This window comes from Chaetodon auriga, chromosome 18 (assembly GCF_051107435.1).
Source record: "Chaetodon auriga isolate fChaAug3 chromosome 18, fChaAug3.hap1, whole genome shotgun sequence".
In the NCBI taxonomy this organism is placed as follows: domain Eukaryota; kingdom Metazoa; phylum Chordata; class Actinopteri; order Chaetodontiformes; family Chaetodontidae; genus Chaetodon; species Chaetodon auriga.
Window position 1 is genome coordinate 5,594,281 of NC_135091.1, and position 12,624 is coordinate 5,606,904.

The 12,624-nt window shown below is 45.6% G+C and overlaps 2 protein-coding genes across 3 annotated transcripts; one reads left to right on the plus strand and one right to left on the minus strand.

The window, feature by feature from the left end:
- Positions 1–209: 209 nt before the first annotated feature.
- srsf5b (serine and arginine rich splicing factor 5b) lies at positions 210–6,849 on the plus strand. 2 transcript variants are annotated; one of them, XM_076755923.1, is made up of 8 exons: positions 211–369; positions 658–793; positions 1,256–1,326; positions 1,423–1,536; positions 1,937–2,009; positions 3,343–3,416; positions 3,534–3,641; positions 4,116–6,849. In XM_076755923.1, the coding sequence occupies exons 2-8, from the start codon at positions 668–670 to the stop codon at positions 4,441–4,443; spliced, it is 894 nt and encodes a 297-aa protein (XP_076612038.1). In that variant the 5' UTR covers positions 211–369; positions 658–667; the 3' UTR covers positions 4,444–6,849. The 2 variants fall into 2 exon arrangements, 1 of the variants encoding a protein (XP_076612038.1); XR_013078498.1 differs by lacking the exon at positions 4,116–6,849 and having other exon boundaries at positions 210–369; positions 2,359–3,416; positions 3,534–3,608.
- Positions 6,850–6,917: 68 nt separating this feature from the next.
- Positions 6,918–10,130, minus strand: slc10a1 (solute carrier family 10 member 1). Its single transcript, XM_076755922.1, has 7 exons — positions 9,924–10,130; positions 9,738–9,824; positions 9,202–9,314; positions 7,962–8,166; positions 7,579–7,757; positions 7,282–7,481; positions 6,918–7,051 (listed from the first exon to the last, which is right to left on the minus strand). Exons 1-7 carry the CDS (start codon positions 10,128–10,130, stop codon positions 6,993–6,995), a joined length of 1,050 nt encoding a protein of 349 aa, XP_076612037.1. The 3' UTR covers positions 6,918–6,992.
- Positions 10,131–12,624: the final 2,494 nt, after the last annotated feature.

Sequence of the window (12,624 nt, forward strand, 5' to 3'; positions counted from 1 at the left end):
AGGGCATGAATGGGTCAGTCAGTGTTTAAGATAGATGTCTTGTTAAAAAAAGCAACTGTGACAACACATAATAGAAGCAAATAAAAAACAAGAATAAATAAGAGTCACTGCAGGTTTTCAGAAAGGTCGACGTTCATTGCACTGTAGGAGTTCACTAACTCCACCAGGGGGCAGTAATGCAGTCAGGATACAAGCTGCCGTTAGATTTCGAAGAAGAAGAAAAGGAGGCGGAAGAGGCGGCTCCATCCGCGCCGTTAGTGGTTTTTTCATACCTCCTCCCCAAACAGCAGAGGCTCCATTTTGTTTGATTTAGGAGTTTGCGGTCACTGTTGACGGCCCGCAACGAAATACCGCGAGGACCAGTTGAAAGTACGTGTACAGCTGTTAACATGCATCACAATGCCGACATGTAGTTGTCGTTTTGTTAAAGTAAACGTTATCTGTCGTGTCGTTAGCTTAGTTTAGCTCGCAGCCGCTTGGTAACATTGGGTAGCTAGTTAGCTAGGCCCCACGGTTGACTAGCTAGCTACAAAAAGAGGGCATTTGTGAACTCGATAGTGCCGGTCATTAATTATTACTCACAGGCTGTGTTAGCTAAATACTGTAGAATAACCCAGATGCATTAAGTCCTGTTTTCGTTTAACGTTACGTTCACAGCATCGTGAACATGAGCGGGTGTCGTATCTTCATCGGTCGTCTGAGCCCATCAGCCAGAGAGAAGGATGTGGAGAGGTTCTTCAAAGGATACGGCCGCATCCGAGATATTGACCTCAAGAAAGGCTTTGGCTTTGTGGTGAGTCACGTACATGGAAACCGGTTTTCCTATTCGAATCTCAAATATAAGACACCCCAATCTCTAATTTATCTTATCGTAAGTCCACAGTAGATGTTAAGTCATTTTTGATATGCGGTCTCTTTGTTCCGTATCCGGTTCGTTGACAGTGCCACAGAGCCAAACGACAAGTGTAATATCTGTGGACCTTTTTCATCTCTTCATTGTTCAACATGTGACTTTAATGTAAAAACAGAAAGTGCTTGGGCATCTTAACGAAGGGGACGTGAACATAGCAGACATGGCTCCACTGTCCGTGGGACGGTACATATAAAATGGCAAAATTAAAAAAAATAAAATTACATAACATAATTATACTGAAGGTATGCAGTGAATCAGATTTCTTTAAACAAATCATTTTGTAGGAAAGGCACAAACATGCAGGAGCGTAGTCATAAATGTTGTTTGTTCGGTTTATTGTAGGAGTTTGACGACCCCAGAGATGCTGAAGATGCTGTTTATGAGCTTGATGGCAAAGAGTTGTGCAATGAAAGGTAGGAATTTCTATTGTGATAAATCAAAAACTTGGATCAACCAAGTTTGTATGTTGGCTATTTTCATGGTGTTTAAATCCTTTCCGGTAATTTCAGGGTGACCATCGAGCACGCCCGTGTGCGTCTGCGAGGTGGCCGCGGCAGAGGAGCCGGCGGCGGTGGGGGACGTTTCTCTGATCGTTATGGCCGAGGCTCCCAGAGCAGTCGGAGGTGAGGTTTTCACATCACCCACAGTTCACCTGCTTTATGGTGGCAGAGACGCTTTAGTTCGTGTCATTCAAATGAGGAGGGAGTGAGGAACAGCTCTGCAAGTATGTCGTGTAACCGGCCCAGCTGTTCGGTGAAAGGCCAGTAATGTTTGTAATAGCTACTGTGAGCGTTTGTTTCTTTCTTTCCTCTCTTTATTAGGACGTCATAAATTACCTGCACACTGAAAATGTTCAACGGCTTGCTTAAAATGCAACACGAGCCCTGTGCTCGCTGAATTTTAAAGATCCGTGACATGAATTAGCCTTGCCATTGACAAGTAATGAGAGCTCTTAGGCTCTGTGCCAAAGGCTGTATTGTTCAGTTGATTGAGTCTTCTTTATGTTTTCCCTTTTGTTTTCAGTCGAAACCCTCCTCCGATGCGCACTGAGAACCGTCTGATTGTGGAGAACTTGTCCTCTCGCGTCAGCTGGCAGGTTAGCATTGTCACGTTTGTTACGCACAGCCAGCCTAAGCTAACAGCTGCAGCTACACACATGTTATCACCTCCAACAGTCGGCCTCCAACAATATACATATACCATTGTAGAATTTGCCATGCTGCTAAAAACATAGAAACTCTGAAATAAAATCAGCTGCTAATATATGAACAGTCAGAATGTTTTGTTGTGATGAGGCCCAAATTGTTCTTTAAGAAGCACAGCTCTAATTAATCTGCATCTCATGCAGTTAAGTAATGAATCGTAGAGCAGTAACAGCAACAAGACACTTAATTTGTTCCTTTTTTTTCAAATTTTAACCAATTCTTCACCCCTTTATTTGCCAGCCTGACTGTTGTGTCATATGGAAGAGCTCGCTTATGGTGGAGTTAACCCCTTCTGGGTCCTTCTGTCTGGGTTGAGCCTGTGGTGTCAGCCAGTCTGTCCTACTCCTAGTTGACGCCTGCTGGTCATGTGAGCGCTCGCTCCACACTAGAGGCGCTGGCGGCCCCTTCGCTCGCAACACCCCCTGTCGAAGGCAGGGGGCGCCTGGTGTGAGGCTGAGAGCGAGAGAGAGGAAACAGAGAGTTGGCAGAGAGAAAGGAGAGGAAAGAGCGAGACTCGATGGTGATGGTGGTGGCGTATTGATCGATGGTTCGTTAATTTGAGGGGCTTCGATCGATCGATATCCCCCCTCCCTTCCCCCCTGTGGTGTTCCCGCACATCGCGAGCGAGAGAGAGTGTGAATTCCTCCCAGGTGCCCATGGATATAATCTGCTGTTATCCCGAGGTTATGGTGGGCTCGGAGAGCCTGCGGCCCACCCCAAAGGGTTTCGCTCTCAGGTAGTAGTTTCCTCTCTTCCACCCTGTTCACTCTCTTTACTGAGGCAGGGTGCCGAGACAGGGGCGGTCCCGGCCCGGAGCCCTGTGCCCTCCTTGCCAGGGAAAATGGGGCTCTTAGTGCCAAACGCTGCCCAAGCGGCGCCACTGCAGTTCAGTTCATGCAGATGGTGTTCATGCCTCTTTAGTTTTAATGAGCAGTGGGTCCAAGAACCTCGATGCTGGTGCAAACACTTGGCCTTAAAGCATTCAAAATTTATTGATCAGTAAACACACTACGTTGTTTTTTTAGGTTTTGTATTTGTTGTGACACACACTGGCTGATTAAACAGCGACTGAGGTTCTTGGACTCCTCCTCCTTATCTGCAGTAGCCTGTGTAGTCCTCACAGAATCTAACCATTCTCTCTTTTTGGGTAAATCAGTCCTATTTTATGTCTCAGGCTGTGTGTCCTCAGCCTCTCCGTAAGTTGACTGATGTTTACATGTGTAGGACCTGAAAGATTTCATGAGACAAGCTGGAGAGGTGACATTTGCAGATGCGCATCGCCCCAAGGTCAACGAAGGGTAAGAGCACAGCTTCTGTTTTCATTGGTGTGAGTCATGTGTGTAGTACGATCCAATTTCTGACAAAAACAGCATATTTAAAACGGTAACTAATATTGGCTCATGTCGTTTTTGCAGGGTTGTTGAGTTTGCTTCTTACAGTGATCTGAAAAACGCCCTGGAGAAACTGTCTGGAAAGGAAATGAATGGCAGGAAAATCAAGCTCATTGAGGCAGCCAAGAAGAGGTGAGCTGTCTGCTTTCAGTTACATCAATACACAGAAAAAAGTCAGCTGGTTCCCTTTCACCCGCGAGTGGCTCTGCACAGATGATGACCTTGATAATTTGGATGAGAGATGTATGATGAAGATGACAAGAAATAAAAAAAATCACCATATTTAGTTCGAAAATGGGCTGAACTGCTTCAGATATGTCACTCCAACATAACTCTATTTTTATTTTATTACTGTGCCACTAAGACACTTCTCAGACGAGCACTTCACTGTCCTTTAACTCCTTGACTGGGACTGTTTGACTTATTTATTTTACAGTTAGGAGGCTCAGTGTCAACCCTGCTTGCTTACTTACTTACTTAATGTACTCTCTGAGCGATACGATAATTGCTGTCACAGCAGCACACGACACATTGAAACACATGATACATCCTATGAAAACAGCTGAGCCTCATGCTGACGTCACTCTTCCCCTCTTTCTGTTTCAGGTCAAGAAGTCGTTCCCGGTCTGAGAGCTCCTCTCGCTCACGGTCCCGTTCTCGTGGTCGCTCTCCATCCCGCTCCCCCAGACGCTCCCGCAGCCCCGCAAAGGCCCACAACCGCTCTCGCTCGCGCTCCCGCTCCGGCTCCCCCGCCGGCGGCACCTCCTCCCCGACCCCCAAATCAAAGGAGCCCACAAAACGGTCCTCCAAGGCGAGCAAGTCCGCCACTCCTCCCTCCCCTCTGCCGGCTCAGCGAGCCTCCGTCTCTCGTTCCCGCTCTCGCTCTCGGTCACGGTCCCGCTCTCGGTCTCCATCCACTGACAGCCAGCGCTAAAGGCTGCGTTAGAGCTTAACCAGTCGTCAGTAGGAACAGCTCGTTTCAGCAGTAGAATCAGCTTGGATGAGTTGGCACACTGGAGCTCCCATGATCCCTTCTGAAAGCCGAGACGAGACTTCTCCTCAAGTAAAGTTTGGTTTTTCCTGTCTGGATTGTTGTCATCGCCGTTCCCAAGTTTTTCCATATTTAAAACACGATAAGTTTGTCAAACACAAACGACGACGCCGAGTCAAATATTTTACTGTCGTAACGGGCATTTTTAAACTGAGTCACTGATTGTTGTTTGTGTTCCACCTCATTACCCATCCAGCTTCGACCCATATGTATGTTTACACACGGTGACTCCTCACCTCCGGATTCACTCATGCAACTAGACGGTGGGTCCTGCACTGGTCCAGCACCAGGGTATGAAATTAGCATCTGCCAAATGTGAGTAAATTGTTGGCAATGCAGGTAAAATCATCAGGCTTTAGACAGAAAACACCACAGACAGACACGTGTAGTAAGGTTAGCGTGTGTTTAGGTCGAGCTACGTGTTTGTAAGTCGTTCACAGCTGTCGTATAAAAACATGGGAAAGAGGATTTGCTTTGCTCTCTTTATCATCACACGCCTAGTCCATCATTACATTCCTCGGCCGTCAGTCATGTGATCCACTGCCTCGATACGGATTGGGTTGTTGCACAAAGTGTTTGTTAGAGGGAGAGACCACCGCCCATGACTAGATTACATCACAACACAGACCCTCAGATATGCACGTCAGCCTGGTTACTTGCAGGTTTTAAGCTGGAGGTCGGGATTGATCCGGTATCGACCCTCAAAGCAGCCCGAGTCAAATGATAAGCACACACACATACGGCCTCAAAGTTTTGCTGTTGTTGTGGGGACATTTCCACCACGATGTCTTCACTTCCTCACATGGTGGCAGAAGGTGAAGACTCGTGCTGATTCTTGCAGCCAACAACGGAGAAACTGGTGAGTTTGCTCTAAATCTTACCTCCATTATTTTTAATATGCTAACGGTTTTATCACGGCGGTGCCAGTATTGCAAACTCTGTGTTGTGGCAGAACATGACAGCACCCACCCCTCCCTCCTCACTGATGAAGAGAAACATGGCGTAGAGGGTCTGTTTCCATCTCATGGATCATTAGCTCTCTGCCAAACCTTCATTGCCAGATCTATTTTATAATGGAGAGCTTTAACCAGATTGCACATCCTGCTGTACAAACTGGCTCACTGGTGTCTGTTACTTGGATTCTGTCGGTATAAGGACAAGGAATACAATGATGGACTAATACATGTGATGATAAAAAGAAAAAAATGAAGCAAATCCTCTTTCCCATCACGAATGCACGTGTACACAGCCTGTATCCAGTACGAAAACACCAGTTTTACCGTAAGTTTCCGCTTTTTGAGGAGGTGCCGCTCCACAGGAAAACAGTCAAAACGATGTAAATGTTATTCCTTCATGAGAGAAAAGATCCCTGAACCCTGTCCAGCATCTTTGTCTCTTCTCACAAAACCACCAAAATGCCCTGATCCCGTCTCACTGTTGTTAAACTCGCTGACGTCTTCGCTTTGCAAAACTTCAAAGAGGGAATCTCTTTTTTTCAGCAGCGCTCGGGTGCTTTTGATAAGTCATGTGACCGCTTTCGTCCCCTTCTTTTGCGATACTTTAGCTCGTCGGTGGGAGAATTTTCAAAACACTTTTTCCATTTGTGTCCTTACAGCTCACGTTTGCCCTTCGACCTCCTCTGTTTTCTGACCCCAGCAGCCACCACAGCTGCTCTGTGTGATATCTGTGAGGTAGAACGCTCGCATGTGCTTCTGTTTGATCCAACTTCACACTCCTCTTATTACTGAAAATGTTTTCCTTCGTTCTTCAACACAAACCCACCGTCATAACTGGCATTGGCAGCTTCAGCATCAACGACACTGTACACTTGTGCACATTGTTCCAGCGGTTAAACAGCTGTACAGTAAATTACGTGTCAGTTCACGGACCTTTTCTTGCAGTTGACTGTTACCTTATTTTGTTGGGAGATGTGAAACTACTCTGAGGGTAAAGTCAGCGTTCAAATTTCAGCACTTCAGATGGTGTTACCTACAGAATGCAGTTTATTCTAGTATTGTAAGTTTCTTTTTTCTTTGTGGATGTGTAGGGTTTTTGTGTACAGCATTTGCAGACTTTTTTTTTTGTTTGTTTGTTTTAGCGTGTGAAGTAATTCCAAGAGTACTTGCTGGTACTGTGACTGTGGTTCAAATGAACACAACAAGAGTTTGGAAAATTCAACGTTTTTGTACATAAGGATTTTATTTTCAGTGGAAAAAATATGATGGATGTTTGTATGGTGTAGGAAGAAAACGGACTTAAACAATAAAACGGTTTTAAATAAGTCGTGAATTTCGTGTTCACCAGTTTCTTTATAATGAAACGCTTGCAAAAAAAAAAAAAAAAACGGCGTTGTGCTGCATGATCTTTCCATCTCTGGTAGTTTCACACATGCTTTTTAGCAGTCTGGTCAGTTGGCGTTGGGGGTGCATCCATCACGTCTCGTCTGGGGCCTCGTCCATCTTCTCCTCAGGGTTTCCTGGCCGGTACGTCTCTGCAGGCCACACAGAAGAGTGATTTACAGAATAAACTTTTATGAAACAGCTTTCAGTCAATGCAACAGAATCAGGATCATAACTGAAACAACAAATTCCATCCTTCCTCAATTTCCAATGATTTCAAACAGGTGTCTACAGGTGATTTTCTGTTAATCAGCCGATCATCTCTGCAGCACTCATAAGATGAACTGCACGTAGTCCATGTAGAACCCGGTTCCAGTCTCACCTCTCGCTTTGAGCGCAAACCTCCTGTAACACCTGAACGCCACGATGAGCACCAGCACCTCAATCAACTGGATCATCAGGTAGATGATGGGGAACAGGAAGAGCGGGCCGGTCGTCTCTGGAGGGAAGGCTATCTTCACAATGGTGGTGCACAGCTGGATGTTCTGGCATCCCGCTTCTATCGCAACAGTCCTCCGCTGCCTGAGTCAAGGATGCATGAAGGACAGCTCGTGACTGTTTGTCCCCTACCTGCGCACCAGAGCTCCAGTTTAACCCAACGGCCCTGCGCCGGACTTACGATTGGTTGTATTTGAAGAGAGCAGAGATGATGTATCCGAAAGCGTAGCCTACGAAGGGCATGAGGGCAGCGATGGCCATCAGGGATGGAGACAGCACTTGCAAGATGGTGCCTCCACTTCCAGCGATGAAAAGGATGACGATCAACGTAACACCGACCACCGTTATAGTGAGGCCTACCTGAGAACAGCAGCAAACAGCCTTTTATTTCATTGCTCTCTTATTATTTGTGAATCTGGCGATATTCCATATACTTTATCTAAAGCTTCTCATCTTAAGTGCCGTGTTCCTTTATAACATCACAAAGACAGTATGTGATGTTTGAGCTCATCAGCTTCATTGATCTTTGTTAGACTCAAGCTCACTCTCACTTTGTGAACTCACATTTTTGATGGTCTTGGCCCACTGCGGCGACCGGTGGTTGATGAGGATGCCGGCCGTGCAGGGAATGAGGAGCAGGAAGAGCGATGCAACGATGTTGAGGTAGGGCACGTGTTCCTGCAGGTTAGGGTAGGCCTGACAGTAGATGAAGAGCAGCAGAGGCATCATGCCCAGCGCCAGCAGCGTGGAGCAGCAAGTCATCACGATGCTGAGGGGAAGCAAAAACACACCTTTCCAGCTAGTAAACAAGTGCTGCTGCGCTAGAAATTACTCCTGAACAGAATACTGTTACTTCAGTCAGCAGTTGCAGGATGTGCTCCTGTCCCAACGTGTCTGCAACGTGTTGCTGCATCAACTTCAGGATAAGCAGATATTTACAAAAATCAATGAAATTCATGAGGTAAAACGTTAAATATATTGTCTTTGTGCTGTTTTCAATAAAGTGTCTGTCAAAATCTTGCACACACAAAGAGGACTGTCCCATTTGTGAGGTGTAATGGACACTGTAGCCTGCAGGGGGCGCAGGTGGGACTTGTGATTTGCAGGGTGACGCTCCAGCAAATAGTACTGCGAGTGAGAAATCATTGGGAATGTGCTGAGAAATAATCTATAGTAGTATTTGGATTGTGGAGCCAAACGTCCAGAGACAGCACGAGTTTGCAGTCGCCATTTTCCAGAACTTTCAGCTTTGTTCTGAAGATTTCACACAAAAAAATAAATGACCACAACACGAGGCCCGAAGCCGCTCCGTCAGTTTGACCTGGTGACGGGGTGAGTGATAACTGATGAATTTATTCTTCTTTTAATCTGCTGACTGTGCTCAAACAAACCTGCAGCATGAACAATATTTTATAATATTGGTTTTTCAAATATTGTGCTGTAAGCTAAGCAGCTCTAAGCACTTTTACTGAAGTACTACCAAAAGTAAATACTCATTATGCAGATTGACATATTTCAGAATAATGTACATTGAATTATTTAATTATAACATGTTCATTACTTCAATGCTGACGGCAGTGAAAGTGGCTTAACGACTTTATATGTAGTTCATCTGCTGGGCAGCTCTGGGATTTCTCCTCAGAGATCAGTAATTTATCTCAATTGCTACGAGTACAAATAAGTACGAACAAGTACAAATACCTCAGAATTGTACTTAGATACGGTACTTATGTAAATGTAGTAAATAGCTGCTTTCCACTGCTGGTTTCAGTGCAGTTTCAGCAGGTTGTGTGTGGGTGTGCACCTGAGGTTAATGTCTCCCTGCAGAGGCAGGATTAGGACATTGGACAGGCATCCTCCAGGACAGCAGCCGCAGATCAGAACCACCACAGCCGTGATATCAGACAGCTGGAACGCCTGCAGCAGGAAACAATGATGTGTTCACACAGAGTGCTGCCAGTTACCTGATAACAGAGTCTGACGGTGATACCAGCACTGATCTGATGTTGGCTGTGAAGATGGAATATATGGAAATGAATGACAGGGAGGGTCTGGTGTGGAGTATAAAAACACCACGTAAACAACATTATGGACATACCTCAGGACTCATCCATGAAATAATTTAGCCAGATTTTGATCTGCAAAGAGCTTCTCACGCTGTCTGTGAGCGTTACTGTTTGCTCTGGTCATGTTTTCAAACGTCTTTCTTTGTCCGACCAGCAGTCGAACATCCAAAGATATCCAATGAATGAATGAAATGCTGAGACATAGGCTGGCTATGTGTTTTCTTTTTTAAAATGTTAATTATCTTACATACAGGAACTTCACAGCAGTACCAACCTTAGTAAAGCAAAAGGCTGTAAAGGGCATGACACCGTACTGGGCCAGACATGCTACCGTCATCCCCTTCGGGTCCATTATGTGATGCTGCAAAGAAGTAAGAAGAGCAGATGGTACAGGGATCTTAATGTGCTCGTTTTCACAAACATAGTAGATAATAATGTGCTTTAAACAGGTGAATATCACCTTGATCTTGGACACGTCCATGCTGCATCCCAGAGCAACCATGGTGATGGTTAAGACGACGATCAGAAGTATGTCACTGGCCTTGTCCATCGTTGGTGACATCACAGCCGGGTAAGCGGAGGTGCTGTTTGCTGCCGTCTTGTTGAACAAGAAGCTTTCATTGTGCCACGAATCTGGATCGGAGAACAGATCCGCTGTGGCGTTCATGGCGCCTTCCATGCTGGAGCAGCTGGTACTGAGTCGTAATGCTGAAACACAAAAAGGCACAAACGTGGACAGAAATACGATGATGCAACTCTGCAAGTTAGGACGGAGTCACATGCAGCGCTGGGATGCAACGAAGGGTTTGTGTTAGGGTGAGATGATGAAGAGATGAAGGAAAACCTGAGGCGTAAGGACGGTGATTGCAAGCGTCTGTGTGATTTGGCCTTCATGGTGGACGTCACCAAGAACCTCTCAGAGCTGAACCTCGAGCTCCAGCAGCTTCTCAGCTCTCCGCTTTCAAATGTGAAATCATTCAAAGTGGAAAGAGGAAACACTGCATTTTCCTTCTCTGTGAGAACGAAAGCCCGTCGTGACATCTGAATATGCTGGTGAGTGTGAAAACTCCTTCAGGCTTTTGGTTCAGAATATGAAAATTAAACAAAAGCAACTGAAAATATTTGCTGTACTTTTGCTGCAAAACAACGACCTGCTGCTGCGAGCAGGGCCACCCGCTCAGCGGTGTTCAAGCACCGGCTCTCCACCCAGTATCCATCGAATCATCCAAACACTCTGACTCCAGAGATTGTTCTGTTTGTTCTGCTGCTCAGCTCTCTTCCTGATACCTGCATGTCCACCTGCTCCAGAGTCTCCCTGTTGTTCATCGGCCGTGAGTACGCAGCCCCGGATTCTCCACCCGCCTGCCTGCTCTGCTTCATTAAAGCTATTGCTCTTCACTCTCTCTCAGTCTCAGCATCTGAGTGCAACCTTTTGGGTCCTAAACACTGATAAAACACGACATAAAGTGATAAACAGTGCTTAACTAATTTATTAGACCACCTGTCATAAAGCTGGACTTTGACTTGGCCAGTCCATCAGTTTGAAGTGTGCTTGGGGTCTTTGTCTTGTTGGTATATGAACCCTCACCCAGATTCAGTCCAGAAGGGATTCCATGATGCACTAAGATGTTGTGGTAGACGGTCTTGTTCATGATACCGTTGATTTTCACTAATTTGCCCACGCCGTTTCCACAAATTGAACCCCTTATCATAATGGAATCTCCTCCGTGTTTCACTGTGGGTGCAGTGCATCTGCCATCAAAACGTTCTCCAGCCTTTCTGTGGACATAAACACGACGATGCTGACCAAAGAGTTCAAACTTCTTCTTCCAGTCAACGACAGTGTTTGTGCTCCCTGGCAAATCTGAGGCGTTTCTGGATGTTTGCAGGCCTCAATACTGGCTTCTTAGCAGCTATTCTTCCCTTTAAGCCTTGTTCTGCCAGTCGTCTGCTTATGGTCACACTCTTTCTCAGACTCTGATCTAGAAGCATTCATCTCTGGCTGAAGATCAGCAGTGGTCTTCCTTCTGTCTCTAGTACTTAAAGTCTTGAGGTGTCTGACATCTGCTTCAGTGAACTGTCCTTTCCTGCCTCTTCCTTGCTGCATTTTGTAAGCACCAGTATCGGCAATTGACTCCAAAGCATACTTGACCACACTGTGAGAACACTTCATGTCTTTCCCTGTTTGTCTCAGAGACAAGTTCATGGATAACAATAATAATTATATTTTAGCATTAAAAATATCATTTCGGTTAAAGAGCTTCTACATATTGGTGTATTAACCATTACAGAAACATTAAAACTGATTTTGGTAATTACCAATGCTGTTCATTTAGGGCTGACACTGTATTTGTGCGTATTTCTGCAGCAGCTCACTTAAATCTGGCTCATCTGTTAAAGACTAGGGAAAAGAAAACGCAGCATTTTGCCTTTTTCAGACCTCACTCTGCTTTGCACTCCGATGCCAAGTGAACCTGCATCTCCAGAGCTGACGAACGCATCCTCCTCACTGGCGTGCTCACATGCTGTGTGCAAACAAATCTCCCTCAACAGAATCTCTCACATCTGCTCTGTACACCTGAAAGGAAACACGCGTATTGTTGACTGCTCTGAAGGTGAGAATTGCACACCTATTCTTGGAGATCTGTTTTTTGTGATATAGGAGAAACCCCACGAGTGGATTCCACAGAAGAAACAACAACAAAACACTTATCCCTGCTTGAAGTGTAAAAATGAGTTTGCAGCTATATTTCGCATGTTCTGTTACCTGCTGTGTCAAAGCTTCCTCCACTCCTCTCTCCTCTTCTCTCTCAAACACAATCTCCTCCTTGTGTACTGTCACTCTGTTTTTGTCAGTCACAAATGGCACATGAGGCCCATCGGTTGTGCAGAGGTGCCACCTAGTGCTCGTTGACTTCTGCATGAGCGCAGGAGAAATCCTCAGATCTGATTCAGCTGAAGGGACAAACCAGACCAGAGCGCATCCTTTGTGCTGCTGCTGACTCCTCGCTCCTCTTACCTTAAATGAGGAACAAGTACTTCAGTTTGGAATCCTTTCACTTGTTTTCTTCTTGTTTCACTATTTGTTTCTGAGAATCCATAATATCCGTTAAATATTAGAACATCAGAATAAGACAAATGTCAAACAAGGCAACAGCAGA